At 36.9% G+C, this 19,540-nt stretch overlaps 3 protein-coding genes across 3 annotated transcripts in view; 2 read left to right on the top strand and 1 right to left on the bottom strand.

The window, feature by feature from the left end:
• On the top strand, nucleotides 1-4,667 carry LOC135692813 (B-cell receptor-associated protein 31). The gene is made up of 7 exons (XM_065211122.2): nucleotides 1-140; nucleotides 1,246-1,346; nucleotides 2,224-2,377; nucleotides 2,838-2,970; nucleotides 3,460-3,568; nucleotides 3,893-3,993; nucleotides 4,433-4,667. Exons 1-7 carry the CDS (start codon nucleotides 46-48, stop codon nucleotides 4,484-4,486), a joined length of 747 nt encoding a protein of 248 aa, XP_065067194.2. The 5' UTR covers nucleotides 1-45; the 3' UTR covers nucleotides 4,487-4,667.
• Nucleotides 4,668-8,417: 3,750 nt separating this feature from the next.
• Nucleotides 8,418-14,871, top strand: LOC135692808 (uncharacterized). Its single transcript, XM_065211116.2, has 6 exons — nucleotides 8,418-8,577; nucleotides 10,630-10,806; nucleotides 11,779-11,876; nucleotides 12,380-12,466; nucleotides 13,345-13,406; nucleotides 13,875-14,871. The coding sequence occupies exons 1-6, from the start codon at nucleotides 8,556-8,558 to the stop codon at nucleotides 14,776-14,778; spliced, it is 1,350 nt and encodes a 449-aa protein (XP_065067188.2). The 5' UTR covers nucleotides 8,418-8,555; the 3' UTR covers nucleotides 14,779-14,871.
• A 137-nt stretch (nucleotides 14,872-15,008) lies between these two features.
• Nucleotides 15,009-19,540, bottom strand: part of LOC135692812 (trace amine-associated receptor 7f) — a 15,697-nt gene continuing 11,165 nt past the window's right edge. The window contains exon 2 of the mRNA XM_065211121.2: nucleotides 15,009-18,969. Within this exon, the coding sequence (XP_065067193.1) occupies nucleotides 17,907-18,887 (981 nt within the window). The 5' untranslated portion in view covers nucleotides 18,888-18,969 and the 3' untranslated portion in view covers nucleotides 15,009-17,906. The remainder of the gene's footprint in view (nucleotides 18,970-19,540) is intronic.

Here is a 19,540-nt window from a genome sequence, read left to right as displayed (position 1 = left end):
TTTCGAATTCAGTGGAAAAGTAGACAATAAAATTAAAGCAGAAAAATGGTTTCTTTACAGTGGGTCTCGGCTGCTGCATTTTTGTACAGTGAGCTATTTGCAGGATTCCTGCTTTGCTTGCCGTTCATTTCAAATGCCAGGTTTGCTGCTCATCATATTTTTTTTATCTCGCAATATGCAATTTAGCAATATAAAGAAAGTGAATATTTTTGCCCTTTGGCCTCACCTGTTTGCCAAGATCAAAGATACTTCATTCGGACGATTCTTATCCATTACCAAAGCTTTTATGACGCATAAAAAGCTGCTGGTGTCAATACCAAATAACCTGCAAAACTGGATAGATAAATTATCTGAAAATATTTTGCTTTAACTTTATTGAATATTTTGAGTTATACACATATATGATATTATAAGATGCAGGGGCGGACGCTTGATCAAATATTGGGGGGGGCAAGCCTATTGTTTTAATAAGATGACGTCACATTTCCCATTGTTTTAGAACAAAAGACCATTTTCCTCCAAAGTATGGGGGGGGGGCGGTCGCCCCCCCTCGCCCCCCCCAAGTGTCCGCCACTGATAAGATGGTTAACAAAATAATTCACTTTTAATGGTACCTTTATCAAAACTCAGAATTTGAAATTCTTAGTCTATAAGTCATTTTTTGTCAAGGTGCATGCATGTGGTCAAGATTTTTCAAAGCTAAGATATATATATTACATATTGCCCAAAAGAGTTACTATTCAAATCCTAGATTGGACAAATTTGATATTTACCAGTTAAAAACTATTTGTGTTGTTTAAGCAAAAATTTTCTGCTTTTTTGCTGGCAAGGAGCCTCATGTTTCTGTTTGCCCCCAGACTGGAAACTTTGTGGCACACCCGCAATATCTTGCCCTTGCACAAATCTGCATGTTTTGCATATTAGCCACGCAAAATTCCTAGATAACAACATTTCCCGTTATTAACTCAAAAAATAGCTAAGAATGTGTGATTTCAGACACGCAGTCTCAAATATTCAAAGTAATCTTGTCTGCGCAAGAAAGAAAGTTTCCAAACTGGGTTTTCCCCCGAGCCTCTGAAGCTGCAGTAACCATTAAAAGTATCTAAATAGCCAAGGCAAAGTTTCCAGTCTGTTTACAGCAGCCTTTCCATTCTACTTGCAGAGTAATTAGTAATTGTCACTTAAAGTAATTTTGCTTTTTATGTCTGATGGATTAAGAGTAAACCTGTATATTTTTCACAACAGGTGGAGGAAAATTTTCAATTCAAGACTGATAAGCATTATTAAAACTAATGGAAACTACTTTTTTGTTGTGTCGGTTTTGATCATGATCTTCCTGTTTTTCGGTAAGAAATTATTTGATGTATCAATTTCATGTTGGTACAATTTATTCATTTAAAGTTTTATGAGGAATTATATTGATTTTGCATATATTGGATTGTTGTCCATATTTGATTATCTGGAGAATATTTGACAAAATCAGCTACTTTTTACTACATAAACTGAAGGAACACCCATGAAATACATTTGGAAATGTAAAATCAGTTAAATTTATTATGCATTACTGATGTATGATCAATGAAAGGTTTGAAGTTAGCTACAGTTTCCTCTTGATTTCTCTTGGTTCAGAAAATTTCGAACTAAAGCCAGCTTACAGTGATTTGTCGAGGAAAATCTTGTTCCCATGTAGCTTGTTAGAAACCCATTTAACTGATTTTACAAATTTCAAAATATTTCCTGTTGCCCTTTCAGGTTATTTGGTTGGAATCTAAATTCTCTAAAACATATTTTATGATATCACGTCTTAAAATCCTAATGCTTCATGACAAGGAATTGATCAATGACAATTTATATCCTGCCTTCAAAGTTATTTTGTTATTTTAAACAGAACAATATAAAAGGATGGTAAATATATGACAAATAGGGGTTATCAATCTTGTGTCTTGATATTCTTTCATATTTTTCAAATATTCTGGCAAAGCTGTTGTTATAAATGTTTATGCAATGTGGTTGCAAGTCAGGTAAATTCACGATTTTAACTTTATTGTTAAACCAATTTCTACAGCAACTTTGTTACAATCTATATGAAAATATAAATGGGATCTACTACTAGTTAATAACAACAATTAATTGTTTCATGCTAAGCCCCACTGGGACCTAAAATTTATTCAATACACAACCTAGATCATTTTGTGTTTAAAGTAAAATTTTGTAAAATTTCAGATTCGGTTTTGCAAGTCAGAAGGTATTCAAAGGTAGAAGCCGCCCATCAGGTTGATCTGAAGAACAACCCACATGCCGAAGTTCAAGCTCATATGAAACTGTTCAGGGCCCAGAGAAATTGTTACATCACAGGCTTTGCTCTTTTCATGTTACCGTATGTATTACCAAAGTACTGATAGCTATTAGTTTGCTGTTAAGTCTTCAGATAAAATCTAAATTGTCCTACATTGTAACAGAAACATATTACTAAAGGATAAGCTATTTGTACCAAGTCACTTGTTCAGTCTAGTTTAGAATTGCTTTGTCAACAACATAGAAATCTTTCCCTTCTGAAGGCTAAACCCAACAACATTTAAAGAACGCAAGAATCTATTAACTAATCTCCTACTGAGGAGGTTGCCGGGGGTCAGTGGCAGTTCTAAGAAAAATTTTGACTGTGTATGTGTGTTTTTAATTATGGTTTCTAAACACAATAAAGGCACCAAGTTACCTAAATATATTTTGTCATATAACACACGGTATCTCATAAAATCCTTGGCACAAAAAAACCAGTGACCGAAAACATGTTGTTTTTTAGTTGAATTTACTTTTCTTTTTATTTTGCTCTCTTTTAGTTTCCTCAGGCGGCTGGTTACTTTGATATCTTCGCTAGCAGCTGTCGAAGCGTCACACGAGGCAGTTACCAAGCAAGCCCAGGGTGCAACAGATCAGTGCAAGAAATTGCTTGATGAAGTTGAAGAGCTGAAGGTAAGAAAACAAAATACATAGCCTCTGCTCGATTCTGCTTTTATGATATACATCAGGGCCTGCGCCACAAATTTCAAAATGGGGGGGCCAAGGTTTCTTACCCCTTTTATTGCAGTTTTAAAACTATTTGCTCTGCAAAAAAGTGGGGGGCCATGGCCAACCCCCAGTGGTGCCGGCCCTGTATATGTAAGACTCCTTTTTGATTTGCATCTTCTAAGTTTCAAATTAGATAAATCAATCAGAGTTTAAAATAAAATTGAAAATGTTAATTGCAAAAAAGAAAAACATTTATGTTTTTTTCATGTTAGAACTTAAGAAATATTTGTCTTTACTACTCATCTATCAATGAAGAGAAAAAGCAAGTGGAATAAGAGGCATTTTTCTACGGTATTGCAAACTCTGTACAATGAAGAATTGTATTTCTTAGAATTGTACTTATAACTTCATTTCTTTTCTGGTGAAAAATTTGTCTTATTTTATGTAAAAAAGAAAGGGGGTGCTCTTGTTGGCAAAACTGAGGAAAAGAAAGGATCAGAAGAAACTGATGTCAAAAAACAATTGGATGAAAAGAAACAGGAGCTGAAGGAAAAAGAGACAGGTTTGCTTTCAATATCCAAAATTAATATATATTTACTCATATTTTTATGATATGGTTTTCTATTTTCCCTTTGATTTGCATTTTTCAGTATTTTTTGTGCATTAGTTGATTTAGTAATCAGTAAGTTTCAACTCCTCTTTTGTGTGACTCTTTCTTATGTAAAATGCTTTTTTTCAATGTATTCATATAAATTTCTGTTATAGTTAGACTTTCAGCATATTTATAGATTTTCACAAGAGTTGTTAAAAGCTTATTTTAAAATTTTTCAGCTAATTTTGTCCTTCTTGAAGCCATTTCCAAATTTTTCTATTCTATTTTTCTAAGAGCTTGAAAAGATGTCAAAAGACCTTCAGAGTATGAAATCACAAGCTGAAGGACTAACAAAAGAGTATGACAGAATACTTGAAGAAAATGAAAAGCTTCAGGTTTGAAATTTTAATTTCATTCTTTTGGGGAAGATGCTTCTCTTAAGAAATGTAAGATTCCATTGATAAGTTATAATTTTATAAAGAAATACATTGAAAAATTAAACTTTTTGAAATATTTGTTTAGATTTCGGGACCAATGGATGACAAAATAATATGGTGAAAGTAAAGGGGGTTGCAGTTATGGAATAATTACATTCAAAATTCACATTGGGTCTGAAATTTTAAAATTAAGGACAAAAATGTGCCTCATCAATCAGCTACATGCCATAAAATATCTGAATTTATATAGAACATAATAATAGCTGTGTCAAGTCAATTTACAAAAATATAATTTGTACTTTGTTGTGTAGAAAAAGTTAAAGTAACTAATCCAGAGAGTATGTATGATTAATTATTGGTAATTTAAATGTAGAAAACAAATGATTATTTCTTGTAGAAGAGACTGATAATTCTTGGAAATGAAGAGGAAGGAACTAAGAAGGACAACTGAGAAGAAGAAGAATATTTTCTGATATGCTCTGCTTCAGTATTAGTAGCATACTTAATACTGACTTATTCACATAAAATTATGTTTGTTAGATACATCATGAAACATTGCTAGTACATTCACTTTCTAAAATGTCGATGATTAAAGCTGCATCAGCATAATTGATACACTGCTTGCTTCAAAATGAACCTTTCTTTATCTCAGTATCTTACATATAACTTGTCTTTTGCAAAAACGATGCAATGCATCTACATTTGCTTCAATTTGTAATAACTCTGTTTCAGAAGAGGTTTTGCAATTGTTTTCACACTTCCATACATATTAAGTTGCTTTGTGCGGGGAACTTTTCTCATCCTCGTCCTGACATCCCAGTTCGAAATGCTGTTGAAAGGTAGCTAAGTTTTTACTTTAGTGATTCGTTGCTATGTGCCCAAACTGAACCAATCTGTTGAGCTTCTTTCATACTTGTCAGAATCAATATAAGACTCCCTGGTAGGCCCGATTCTTAAGCATGATACAACAGAGGTGAACACTTTCTGCGGCAATCGCTGACATTGCTGACTTCATCACCATATAGAAAATAGTCTTATTTGAAAGAATCTTGTCCCTGTCTACTAGAATTATGACAAGCGAGAACTAGGCGAGTTCCAGAGTCAGATGTTTGTCATCATGGCGTCATTTCAAATGTCAAGTAAGGAAGACAAAGAAACCTAATATAGACAGTTATATTGAAACTTGGAAATTAGAAGTGATTGTGATAACACAGTTTATGATGCTGCATAGAATCGACATGATCGGATTTAAGTAGCCATATGAGGGGAGGGGAGAGGAGGGAAGTAAGTCAACACTCAATTTGTTATTGGTACCAACTACTCCATGCTTACCATGCAAATGCATGAAAGGTGCCACTTTGGCTTTCTCTATTGACTAATCTGATACGTTTATACGCAACACTGCCGACTTTAAAAGCAAGGTGAATTTTTGGAACTTTCTCCTATTCAAAAAGAGGTTTTTAAAAGAAAAAAAGCCAAATAAAGAATTGAGTGGAGACCTCCACATCAACTTCCAGAAGGACATCTTTAAACCTGAAAGCTTTTCTGGGATCGACCAGAGGTCCTTTAAAATCACGCCATTGGAAATTATGTTTAAGAGACGAACCAAGTCTGGACCAAAGTCGATTCAAGGTTTGTGCTAGATTAGGCCCATCATGGCGGACAGTTAGGCTAAGAACATTTTGGGGCAGTTGTCCGAAAGACGTGATGGACAAACAACATGGGAATGATCCTCTGAGACGAGATACTGGAAGGTCCTAGAACCTTGTAAACGTGCCCAGTCGGCACACACGGCCTGTTTATGGTCAGTAGAAGACAAGTCTACATGCACGAAAGATATCCTAATTGGAGAAGACTCAGTAAGGTGAACGTGAAGTTGACGCGGAAGAGGAGCGTGAGGGAGCGATTGACCTTGTCATTTTTTCAGTAGATGAAATTGTCTTGGCTGCTTCGAGGATATTGTCCCTGAAAAGGTAATCAGTTATCGGGGTTTTTGTGCTGCAAAGAGAGTGAAATCTATGGTTTAATGCCGATTTCAACATGCCTCTTCGCCGAAATGATGTTTCAAGGTGAGCATTGCCCAGAATAGCAACGCAGGCATCGGGTTTTTCGTTCTTGAACAAGCTTGGGAACTTATCCGGATAGGTGTTGAACTGTAGGAGAGTTTCTTTCACCTCGCTAACCCCTGTTAAGCCCTTGGCCATCAAACCTTGGGCGGATTGGAGTCGTTTATCGTGCTCCTTCTGATCTTTCGGCAACTGAGCCCAAAGATCGGGATTTATAGTGGGCACACTCAGTGCTGGGCAGTTTTCAGGACGTTGAAGTTACAGATTTTTATTGTTTGTTAAGTTACAGTCCTCTTATTGGGCTATCGGTTCGAAGTGTCATAGATTCCCGACAGGTTCAATACCAGGAGTCCTTCTATTGACACCCGGTACTGATTGTAGGGGGTAAGCAGCCCAGGCCCTAGGTGAACACCTCAGTCCGTCTGTAAACAGTTAGTGCCCTTCCAATACGTTTCACCCCTCAGATTAGACTGGTTATATGAATTAGCGTTGCTCATGTCCCTCGTTGCCTTTAATACAGCCACGAAGAAAGGGGGGCAGTTCCATCTCAACTGGCATTCTTTGCCGCACTGTGCCCACCAGATGTGTTTTTATCTAGAATCTTAGAAAAAGTGTCTTCCTACATCACTGTCGAAAAACAGTCGGTCTAAACAAAGTCTGTGAAAACCAATGTTGAGACCGACTGTCCCATGAAAACCGTTCGACAACCGTCCGACTAACAAAGATAGTGAAAACCAATTACTATCGACTGTTCACCAGTCCCCACAATGCTATATTGAGTCGATCCAACTGTTGATGTGCTTCAGTCCACGTTGAATGCTTGTTTTCAGCACTGAGCAAGGTAGATGCACAATTAGAAAACACACCAAACAACGAATAGTTTTTACGCTTACTATTCGAAAGCCATAAAAGTTGTTATGTCCTTGACATTTCCACAACATGAACACATCTTTTGTGAACTTTGTGAACAAAAAAAATTAACACGATCTTTATTACGTGTTTTGGGGGAAAAGAAAACATGATGTAAAGTCTATTTTTATCTTTTTTCGTCGCAGTTTTCTTGTCATTTCTCATTTGACAAACATTTCATTTTGTATTAAACAACGCTCTCTGATAAACGCCCTCCTTTATTAAACACCGCATCCAAAAGTTTGATTTCTTCATAAAGGCCGCGGCGTTTTTACTGGAAATACGGTAATCAATGAAACGGCAAATAAAGCACAAGGCACCAGAAGACCCTGGATTACGATCAAGGTGCTTGAAAAATGAGACAACCGACGAGAAGCAAAGAAGCAGAGGTTTAAAGATGACAAAAATCTTCAGAAGTACAAGAAAATCAACGAAGAAACCACAAGGGAAATTGCTGAAGCCATGTCTTCGTGGTTACAGCAAAAGACACTGGTCATCGAAGAACGTCTCGAAAACAACAATCCGTAAAAGCCTACAACTTAGTAAAATCCGTAACCAAACAAGCTGGTCCTGTTGTGCAGGTGCTTCACACTCTTCAACGACATTATGGCAAAATTGCAAGTCTTCTGGCCATTGTAAAAACGCGAAAGCCTCAATGGTTTGGACATGTTACGAGGAAAAGAGAAGCAATCTGTGAGTCTTCTACTTGCCCGTGCATGATGGACTCACAGATGAAACAAGCAGACGGAAGCATTGAGAAGATCTGAAGACAGAGTCAGATGGAAGATGGAAGATGGATGTTCATAAAGCCACGGTCAAACGAACTGAACATCGCACTGAGCAACACTCAAATTTTGCAAACCTTGCTCTGCTCTGCTCAGCGCACAGTACAGGGTGAACTGCACAGCACGAACTGAACATTGCAGCCAACATTCTTTGAACAAGAAATGATTGATGCGAGTGCCGCTGCAATGAGAACTGAAAATTTTGCACAAAACGTGAGCACAATATCAACAAAAACTTTAAAGGTATTCTTGGTGCAAAGTTTGAATTCGCCGTACAAGCGCGAGTTGAGCAAAGTTCACTTGGGTGGTCAAACGAGCTGAGAATGGCTTAACAACACCTCGAACAAAATAAATGTTGAATGACCCTCTCAACATTTTTTATTGCCGTCAAACATCTCTGAGCAAGACTGAGCAAAGCTGAGCAAGTCGTCAAACGAACTAAACTTTTCACTGAGCAGGCATGTTGAGCATTGCTCAGTGAAATGTTCAGTTCGTTGTCATGATGATGCGCTCGAAGATCCTTTTGTTCGTGAAAGCAGTACACGCCAATTTTCGGGAAAACTCATTTCTGTGCCCTCCTCCCAAAAAAATGTTGGCTTCGCCCCTGTTCCGCGTCTAAATGCTTCCAAAAGCCTTGTTCCCCGAAAATGTGTCTGAAGTTGGAAGACGTTTTGAAACTTTGCCTCGTTCCAATTCCGGCTTCGGTTCCATTCCATTCTTCCGTGACCTCGGTTCCAAACAAGTTTTCTTAAAAGGCAAGATGGCGGGGAAACTTGAAGGCGGTAAGAGACAAATTATATGAAATTTCGATAGAAAATTAAGTCTTCGAAGAAAAAAGACACTTAATTGATTAACGTTTTTACTTTTTCTTGCATCTTTTTTCGGTTTGTAGCTTCTGTGATTGCATGTTAAAATGTTTTGACGACGACTCAACGAGATCTGAGATCAACAATCAGACTGGCAGACTGCCTCTCAGTCTCAGAGGCTACATCAACCTTTAGGATCTTAACCAAAGCGTCTGCTTTTGATGTATGGCACTTGTGCACCAAAAATTATGATAAAAGGGCTAATATACACTTAAAATGACTTTAAAACCCTTTTGCACCCAGGAAATTTCTGTAATAATAATCGACCTGTATAGTAGAATGTTTAAAACGATACTGCATACCATCCAGCATCAGATTCATCCCCAGATTCATCCACAGATTCGAAAACTTGCTTGTACTGCTCCAAATGTGTCCAAATTACAATGATTAGTAAGAAAATATGTTATTTCTGGAGTTTCCTTTCAATTTCCACTTGATGAAATCTTTTTCTTGCCAATTTATTCTTGATGTTTTTAGCAGGCCTAGGGATGCATATAATCCATCTAGATCTACATCTACCAAATACTGTCTTCTTTCTAAAAATAAGATGCTTTCCATCTCAGGATTCACCCCAGATTCACATTTTGCATAATATTCTCGGATTCGAGCAATTTGTATCTTCACATTTGGCAAAAATGGATAACAGAATTGGAACCTTCATGTTGAAATTAGTCTGTGCCAAAAATTTCAAATTTTTTGGGCTGTCAGGCTGAGAATTACCCCATTTTCAAAATTTAGCTTTTGTTATACATTTCAATGGAATTTGTTGCTGTAGTGAAATTTGTTCACTGCAGCAGCAAGTTCTGGTCAACTCTAAAGAAATATCTAAATATTCCAACAAAGTATCATGTGACCGAACGGTCCAAACAACATGTATTTTTTTAGTATAAACTAATTTAAAGATGAAGATTTCAATTTTGAAGTTCATTTTCAAAAAAGATCCGAAGATAGTGAGATACAAAATTGATGACATCAACTTGAATCCATCAATGGGTTTAAAAACGGCTTGACATATGAATCAAATTAACAATAATTTAATAGAATGTGTATGTGGCTCTCTGCCCAGTTCACCATCAATTTCTACTAGATAAATGTCACTTTTCTACCACTTTGTTTCCAATGTTTCTAGCTGGCCTAGGCAGTCCATTTCATCCCCAGATTGGCAGCCATAGGGATACTAAAAACCACAGGGATACCTGTTGGATGATTCTGGGGATGAATCAGGGGATGAATCTGGTGCTGAATGGTACGCGGTGAAAATGATGGTGGGCAGTCCCAAGTAAACTCACCAAACAAATTGAACAGTTCTAATTACCCAACTGCCAGACTGTAAAGTTTGGATATGCTAATAATTCCCTGTGCACAAAAATACTTTGAACCCTGGCCCAACTGCAAAGTATTTTTGTGCCTGAGCAATTATTTTTTGCCTCTTGCAATTGCCAAGGAGTAAACCCCATTGTTAAATAGCAGCAAACATTATTCTGAGTTCAAAAAGTACTGATTGGATATGTGGAATGCATTCCCCAGACATTATCCAATTTTTTCTTGGCTGAGTTGCAAGTTTAGTGCTTAGCCATTTTCATTCGAAGTAAACTTTTTGCCTTAAACACAGCTGATCTGACCAGTGTTCAAGTACAACGTGCAACAGAATTCATCTTGAAAATGAAAAAACAGAAGTTGATATTGTTTTTGGTCTCATTTGTGTCAAAATATTTCCTAAATTTTCATCAAAGTTCCAGACTAGAAAGTCTCCTCAGGGCACAATTAAGTTTCTGTACTATTGATTTCTGGATTTTGAAAGAATATTTAGAACATTGCATTGTTGCTTTGAATAGCCAAACTAGTTAAAGTAGTTTTCAGCCATGTATTCCATTTAATTCAGCCAATAAGGAAACCACAGATGTATAAAAATATCTGAAGCATTTTAAATCCATAAAATTTTCTATTTCTTGAAATATAAAATTATAGACTTGGAGCTTGATTCCGAATCTATGCAAGGGGATCTTGGAAGCAATGAAGTGGTCAGAAAGTCAATCCCATTGAAACTGAAGAAGCCAAAATTGAAGGTAAAAGGGTCAAAATCAAGTAAATCAAAAAAGGAAAAGAAATCAACATCATCTTCAGAACATAAAGAAGCACCAGAAGGTAACATATATCTCTATCATCCTTTTTTTAATTTCTGTGTAAAAGTTTATACTAACCATACTGTCAATAAGCAGTTAATAATCTGATTGAATATTATGAATAGGTTTTTTTAAAGTGGATCTCTAAAAATGAATATTTTATTTACCAGTGGACTTCATTTGTTGAATAAATTTTATCGTGTTTTCCGTAATCCACAACAAATTCTCCTAACACTGTTAAGAAAATTTGTTGTCGATTACGGAAATCTGGCAATTTCTTGATGAAACAACCAAATTCTACACATTTGCCAGAAAATGATGCATGGGATACTAAATATTTATAAAATTTTATGGATTTGTGGAATTCTTCACCTTTTGTCTTGAAAAAAACTCTTTGAATAAGGTCCTATCAACAATTTTGAGGCGTGGAATTTTGGCTAAAGATGACCGGAACAGTAGATTTCTACCCCCTTGATGGCCCCCACTTCCATAGCACCTGTGTTCTAAAAACGTACAGCTAAAAGGCCTGGAGAGAAATCCTCATACGATACCAGGAGAAGGAATAGTGACAACAACAATAGCAACATTTATTGCTAACTTTTCTGAAAGTGCTCTTCCTTTCACTTGTGGGTGATATATGTTTTGCAAGGGCAGTCAATAGCTTGCCTGCAATGGTGTAGGCAAGGAGGATCACCCAAATGAAACAAAAATGCCTGCCTTTAAGTAGAAGAAAAGTGGGTTGCAATGGAGACAATCTTTCATGTGTGTATAAGTAAAGTTCCACGAACATTGGAAACTTTGAGGATGGATGGTTCAGTGATGGTTGTAGCCTTTGACGAAAGGTTGGAGCCTGAGCCATGACCAGCCCTTCATGGCAAGGCAAGTCTCCCTCAAAGGAATGATCAGATAATAAATGTAATGCCTCAGTGTTCTAAATATCACTTTTGGATGCTAGGTATGAACAAATTCATTTATCACTTTTTATGATTTGTAGATGGAAAAAGTCATAAAACAACAAAGAAGGTCAAATCAGTAAGTTCAGGAGATGCTTTTCCAAAAAGTGATAAGGAGGAACTTGATTGGAGTCAAAAGGTGAGAACATCTTGTATTGTTTGTTACTGTATTCGAATGAAGTCCTTCATGCAAGGCAATGTTAACATGAATATGAATAAAAGTTAACTGTCAGAGTTGAAAGGATGTAAAGTTACAAAAAACTTGAGGTAGAAGTCAAAACAAATTGCTTAATATGAGAAGGCTTCAGAATGCATTCACTGCATGGAAATTCAAGGACCCCTCAAGATTTATAAAAGATTCTTTAACCTGTATCTAATAAAATTTCTTTTGTCTAACTTTATCACACCTTTTGTATATTTATACCGCGGTAGCAGGAATATTCTTCATTATAGTCTGTCTGATGAGTGCGCAAGCTCGAAACTCGGAGTAACAGAGAACATGTCTCATTTCTAGTCTATATTCTATTTTATTATAAAAGATTCTTTATAAATAATGTTGCTTTTATTATGAAAAATATTCATTATTTAGTCAAACAAAATCCATGTTTTTTCAGATTAGTGAAATTGATTTTCGTTATTTAGATATTAGCAATTGGAGAAAAAGTGCAGGATCCAATGATTCATATGTGTGAAAGTTGCACCCTTCCTGTTCTTGTTTATGGAAGACTGGTAAGTGTGAAGTTTTCATTTTTTGATGAACATATTGTGTAAAACTTCAGTAGAAATAATGCTGTCTAGAAGCTTGGTCCAATTTTTAATCTAGATACTCACCAGACTCTTTCAGAAAATCATTATCAGATTTCTTGTATAAGAAAACGATATTAAAGTTTCCTTAAAAGTTAGTTTCAGGAGGGTAAAAAAGGCAGAGAGGTTGTACTGTAACCAGCAAAATTAGAACATTCTGTCTATTTAGGTAGTAGCATTCCTAATGGCACTATCATTGGCAGAACATAAAGAAACAAAAGGAATGCAAGAAAAGGCATTAAAAGGAATAAAGTGATCATTTTGTCAAAAACGAAGTGATCAGTTTAAAAAAGGAGAGGGAAAACAATGCAAGAATGTCTTAAAGCAGAAAAAATTTGGTTTATTAGGAGATTCCTTAGCATAACATGGATTGAGCAGATGACAAATTAAGGCAAAGCAGCACTAAGAAAGGCAGAAACAGGAGAAGGAGAGCTTATGAAAATAAAACCTAATCTGAACAACAAATGATACTTTTAGGCCACGTTGATAGAAAAGATTGACTATTTAGCTATCACCAGATAATAAAAGTATTTTTCCAAAGCACAACAAGACTGTTTGTTTTGAACATTTGATATACTCAAAAACATATTTACACATTGTCTGGGGTTCTGGTTGGTAAAATAAGTTATATGTAATTCTTGATTAATTGCTGATACATCCACCTTTATTTCCAGCAGACATGCATTTTGCAGAATAATTGTGTACAGCGAATGTTTAATTGGGACCTTTGAGAATGTTGTTTTTAGCTTTTCCTTACTTTTTTAGCTAGTATTCTTTCATTAATATTTCTCATTCTTCCACAGAGCCCTTGCAAGCATGTCTTCTGCCTGACTTGTGCAGAAAAATTCAAGGGTCACTGCCCAAGGTATTCGAGACATGATCTGTTAAATATGTTTTTACAGAATTTACGCAGACAAAAGATAACAATTATTGGCATAGTTCTGAATTTGATACTTGTTATGAGGTGTTAATGATTAAAGGATGAATGAAGCAAGAGCCCTAACTCTAAAATCATAATGTACACATTTACTTTGACTCTAACTTAGATTAACATTGATATTCTTAGACTTATACTTATAAATACTGCTTTAAGGCTAAAAACGATTGTAGCACAAGACCTCCATTCAAAATGCGCTAATTTTCTTTTCAATTGGTCTATTTATTAATGAAATCTTTTGGTGTTTGGTTTTTGAATGTATTTCTTATTTGCTGTTTACCTGGACCATAACCGTACTTGCTGCATTGGAAGCTAACTATTTGATACCTTGATACCAAGTTAATTATTTGATTTATTTGATACCATGAACCAATAAATTCTTCTATTTAATTTTAGATGTGCGGAGCGGGTTGACCGCATTGAACCGGCGGGCATTGGTCAGATATTTGTCTGCTCATTTGGTGGAAGTAGGCATGGTATCTCGGGTTGCCGTCGAAGTTACCTTTCGCAGAGGGACTTGCTTGCTCATATTAAGCACAGGCACCAGAAGGATGGCATTCCCCATAGTGATGCAGATACCTTTGCAAAAAGACTTGATGAACGCACACAGCAAACAGCGCGTATGCCATTTCTAGGTGTCCCAATGATGCCAACCACAATTAGGCCAAATTTTGGACAAGTAAATCCTCCACAAATGCCCATCGATAACAGGATGCTACAAGGCATTACCCAAAGGGAGCAAGTATTTTTGGAGGGGCAAAGACTTCCAATGATGGGGCAGTTTCAACAAGCTGCCCCACCTCAACAATTTCAGCCAATGGCTCAACAGGGTTTCCGGCCTGATCAAGCAATGCTGCAAAGAGCTGCAGTGCAAAGTCAAATGACTGGTGTTGATCCGTATTTAGTCGCATCTTCAGGAGGACAATATGCCGGTGCTCCAGTCAGTAGACCAGGGCCAATGACCCTTCCACCGAACCCAATGCAGTTTCCTAACTCAACTGGGCAATATATACCACCCAATATTCAGCAACCTGCCCCTATTCAACAAGCGGCAGGCCTACAGCAGCCGGCAGGATTGCCTCAGGGACGGGTGGATCCACTTCAGCAGACTAATCTACCAATAGGGCGTGTAGATGGGATGCAAATGGGTCGTGCAGGAGTAGATGGGACTTGGCAAGGGGTAGCACAAGGGGTGGCTCAAGGGCTTGCTCCTCAAGATTGGACAGCAGGGCAGAGGGGGGCTGAAATGCAAGGTACCTTTGGATCTGCCGATGCTGCACGATTTCAAAGGTCATTTTAGAAAGCTGTGTAAATTAGAACGATTTTTTATCAATTTAAGTCGTGTAAGTATTTTCAAAAAATGTCATCATTTCGTCACTCATACTTTCTCCAATATTGTTCGTTTTTTCTTTGCCACTTGGAAATATCTTGAAAACGCGTTTTTGCTTTAACTGTCTGAATTAGAGCGAAATTCATTTCGTATTTATAAACAGCTATAAACAGATCTTTTCTTAACTTTAAAATCCTATACTTCTATAAAATATACTATAAAATCCTAACTCTGTCAAAAGGTGTAAGGGAGACATTTTGCTGTTTGGCTGAGGAGACATTTTGCTGTTTGTCTGCAAACACAACTAGATAGGGATTTGCATGTTCGCTGGGAATACATTTGAAACTAGATTTTCACGTTTACTCTGACCTTTTTTCTTCTAGTTTTTTCTGGTACTCCAGTACTAATATTATTTTCTGACTGAAGCGAGATAGAAAATTTGAATTAATTTTCGTATATTTAACTGGCCTAGATTTTATTGCCTACCACCATTCAATTTTTGTTTTTATTTTGCTAATGGTACGAAAGTTGTTTGGTTTCATAACAAAGTTGATAGTAACAGCTAACCCTATGCAATTCTACAATAGTAGCCATAAATATTCCCAAAGGCCAAAACGTTTCGCAGTGTTTTTGTCTGTTCTGTTTTAACAGTATCATACCTTTACCAGACATGCCTCAAAACCTAATTGTTTGCATATTTTCTTTAATACTCTTCTGCCATTGAGAAACAACTCTAGCTAACCTTGTTTATATTTTTTGCCAATACGAAGGCGATTGGTGAGAAATATCAATTCTTTAGGGGCACAGGGGTAAAGTGCTATGAAAAGAAAAGGAGGGAACCTCCAAAGTAGAAAAGTAAAGAGAAGAAAAGGGCTACCTTTCATCATTAACGGCCCCCTGAGCCCCCCCCCCTCCCAGCTTTACACCCCCTAGCTTAGTATCAATGAGTATATTGATTTGAAATACACATCGAATTAGAATCTTTGGACAATGTAAGGATGTGGAGGCTGGGAAAAGGGTTTAAACAGAGTGAACTTAAATTCTGCTAGACAATTTGAATTTATCTGCAAAAACTTTGAATGTCTATTTCGAAACAGTGCAGTTTTCTTGAATCTCAAGCTTGTGACAAGCGACTTCTCCCTAATCATTTGCCCAATCAAGACTGCTAGCCTCATTGCAAGACAATTTATAAAGAGGGGGTGGGGGAGGGGGTAACCAGAAAGCGATTTAGAGGTATTATTTCAGAAATTCTGAGAGGCCATGCGGATATTTGCGTGGGGAAATTCCTTTTTCTCGATTATCTTGTAAGGACTTTAAAACCAGTACGTTTTGTGTACGTGAGTACATTATGTTTTTTTATTAGAGAGGTTTTCCTCGCCAAATTTTCTGATTCCGGTTTTAATTTCTTGACGATGGTATTTACAATTTGCAGATGACTTTTAGGAAAATGGCGAACACAGCCCGGGCTCATAGCTTTATAAAGCAAAATAAAAATTTATGGGCCTTTTCACAGAAGTGTAAGAAAATGAATTTTGATACTATAGTTTTTGATAATATTTTTCCTTTACAGAAAACGTCCACAAATATTAACAAATGTTATTGCTAAATGAACTAAGGGACATGGTAAAAAGTCGATAGAGTAGCCCTTAGCCAATGACAGACTATTAAACGTCTCTCTTTACCTCTTTTGTTCAAGGCAAAAGAAGGCAATCCTCTCTGTTCGGTTTCATGTATAGAAATATTTCTTCGTTTGCCATGCCTTCTCAATCTCTAAAACAAGTACTTTGATTTAACCAAAATTTTCTTTCTTAATTTTCCACACACATATTTCCACTGCGTCTATAAACATATTTCTATAAACACTGCGTCTCTAAATGACAAAGATGTAAGTACCGTTGAAAAAGATGCTCACCAATTTTACTGATTTATAAAGCAGTTTTACCCCCTCCATTAGACAATGTGAATAACCGTGGATCCATCATAATTCGCGGTTTTACTCCCACAGTTTTACCCCTTTCTTGAATCCAAACTTCGTAGTTACAACCCCCCCCCCCCCAATAATTTACAGTTTTTTACGCCGACATTAAAATATCAACACGTCAAACGTACCGCTGTCGTCGTCACTTAAGATTCTGAAAGACAAAACCGGGCTCATTGACGTATCTTCTAAATTCTCGATGACAAAATTGTGTGTTGCAGCGTATCCCCAACATATCCTAGTTCCCACGCTATAAAGAAGGCAGTTTATAGTCTGTCTTTAGATTACTCCAAAGATTAAAAGCCAAAGATTACTCCACTGGCTTTTAACTAGACCCATCAGTTACTGTTAAAACTCGTGGTTAAAACATACGATGAACTTTTCGCCCACGTTTTGACAAGAAGGCGTGCGTTTGAATTGGGAAAAGCACTTCTAAATTTTGCAATCGCGATATGTCCAAATTCTTATTTATACAACAACAAATCCAACTAGCTAACAGCAGGACTCGGGGCTTGGGGCTGAAGCCCCTCACCTTTTTCCAAAATGAACATTTTTTACCGCTTTTTCTATTATTTTGAAAAATAGAGTATGAAATAAGAAACAGAACAAACTGTTGATTGTATTTAATCTATTTACGAACTTATTTACGTATATTTTTATTATTTGTCTATTATTTGCATTAATTCAGGAAAAAACTTTTTGTATCATTGCAATGCCTTCATTTTGGATGTTTATTCCTTGCACCAAAAGTTAAAAACAATAGCTGCGTTCCAAAATGTTGGCAGCTCGATTAAACTCAATAGCCATCTGGCATGCTCACAATAAACTAACCGATTCCTTGCAGCAAACGAATTTCTCAGAAAAACGACCACAGAAAATACACTTTAGTCGATGTTGATAAATAAACTTTTCCTAAGCAATAACTTCCCCTGGTCAACAATCGCACGGTCGCAATACTTCTAAGTGTCTGCTTGATGACTGTTTATAGAGTTGGCCTCTCCAAAAGACATCTTTATAGATGATAGACATGTGGCGCCCAACGTGCGTTTTCAAACGTATGGTGTCCAATATGTGGTGCCCAAAGCTTCGTCCCCGAAGTCTGGTGTCCCTATCTTGCGGATCATGAGCTTTCCGATCTTGATGGCCTCGCAAACCAGGAAAAGCTGCGACGCAACAACGCGAGAACACGTTTACCGATCTTCGGCAACCGAAAAGAGTAAATGATCGGGTTTATGGCGGAATTGGCAAAGAGTATTGTTTCAGAAAATCTACTTCCCTGATAAACGAGCGTAAACGACGGGCTTCTAGCAGCGCTAAAAGCGACTATTACAGCACATCTTGGAAAGAAACAGATTAAAAAAGCTGCTGTAATAATGAAAATGGTCATGCGACTTTTCCTTTGATTTCTTTGTACAACACCATCGATGACTTGGGTCGCTGTACTTTGATTTGGTGCCAAAACACCAATCCTGGTCTGGCGGGCTTTAATCAAACGATAAATAAGAATCTGACAGGTCAAGATGATAGCAAGACAGCCAATGATGGTTGAAACCTGTATTGAAATAAAAGTTCTCAAAGACAGAATACTTGATGCGCCTAACAGCGAATACAGAAGCCAAAGGCTCCAACTAGACACAATTGCCACCAAGTACCAAGTATTGAGATTCCATGTCTTAAACCTAAATGGAAAATACAGAGATAAAAAGCAATCTAGGTTGATAATGCACGTTGTTAGCATCGACCAACCGATTAATATAGTTGCAACCGTTGAAAAAATGCGCTTCAGAATGCAGCTGTGGACGTTGAACATATCTTGAAAACGTATCACAATATTGAACGGGAGAATAGTGATGCTGCTTAGAAAGTCAGTTATTGCCAAGCATGCTATAATCATGTAGGATGGATTAGATAAGAGCGAGGCTTTCCAGATCGAGTACAATGTGAGTGCATTGCCAACCATTGCGACAATACAGGCTGCCACGCTTGATAAAATCGTAAGTAGAGCGGTAGTGATAAGATATTCGGATACATAAAATCCTTTCAAATCTTTTAAGCCAAAACACATGACAGTTGCTGTGTTGTTAATCTTGCTGGAGTTCATGATTCAATTATGAGTTCAGTCAGCGAGATCTATTCAGTGGCAAGATGCTGTTTCTTTCTTCTTTTGAATTTCAACTGTCGTTCTGTAAATAGCAAAAAAGCCCCATTAAAACATCAATATAAAAACAAGGATATTGCATTGCAGAGTTATCTTTCCTGAACAGTAGCATAAGCAACATGGATGGATGCAGGTGACAATAGCCTGAGTTGAAAAACAACGAAAAGTTGTTGAACACCTTGTAAGAGCAATTAAGATGAACAACCTTGTAAGAGCAATTAAGATGTGTACTATAGTGTGGGTCATCTACTTTTGTCATAAGAATTTGAATTTTGCATGAACAGTTATCTTTCCTGAATAGTAACATAAGCAACATGGATGCAGGTGACAATAGCCTGAATGGAAAAACAACGAAAAGTTGTTGAACACCTTGTAAGAGACATTTAGACAAATGCATCTACATCTATGCATATAATCAGTAAAGCCCAAACGGGCATCTTACTGATGGGGGCGGTTTCCTCGTACGCACGAGTCAGCAAAATATGTGTCATGGTCAAAGCAAGGACGTAAAGCAAGTGGAAAAATTTCACCTTGAAAGAGACGATCATCAAAATTTAAAGGGCAACTCTTGCGGTCAATGGAAAGGCCCTAAGCAG

The sequence above is a fragment of the Rhopilema esculentum genome, chromosome 3, assembly GCF_057945365.1.
Source record: "Rhopilema esculentum isolate cy_ngs chromosome 3, ASM5794536v1, whole genome shotgun sequence".
NCBI classification, from domain to species: domain Eukaryota; kingdom Metazoa; phylum Cnidaria; class Scyphozoa; order Rhizostomeae; family Rhizostomatidae; genus Rhopilema; species Rhopilema esculentum.
The sequence above is the reverse complement of the archived record's forward strand: the minus strand, read 5'-3'. Positions and strand labels throughout refer to the sequence as shown.

Excerpts from the sequence above, each read along its gene's own strand:
- LOC135692813 (XM_065211122.2), top strand. The coding sequence starts at position 46 with ATGGTTTCTTTACAGTGGGTCTCGGCTGCTGCATTTTTGTACAGTGAG. Across the intron at positions 1,347-2,223 it reads CATGATCTTCCTGTTTTTCG|ATTCGGTTTTGCAAGTCAGA; the intron begins GTAAGAAATTAT and ends GTAAAATTTCAG. Across the intron at positions 3,569-3,892 it reads GCTGAAGGAAAAAGAGACAG|AGCTTGAAAAGATGTCAAAA; the intron begins GTTTGCTTTCAA and ends TATTTTTCTAAG.
- LOC135692808 (XM_065211116.2), top strand. The coding sequence starts at position 8,556 with ATGGCGGGGAAACTTGAAGGCG. Across the intron at positions 11,877-12,379 it reads AACTTGATTGGAGTCAAAAG|ATATTAGCAATTGGAGAAAA; the intron begins GTGAGAACATCT and ends TTCGTTATTTAG. Across the intron at positions 13,407-13,874 it reads TTCAAGGGTCACTGCCCAAG|ATGTGCGGAGCGGGTTGACC; the intron begins GTATTCGAGACA and ends ATTTAATTTTAG.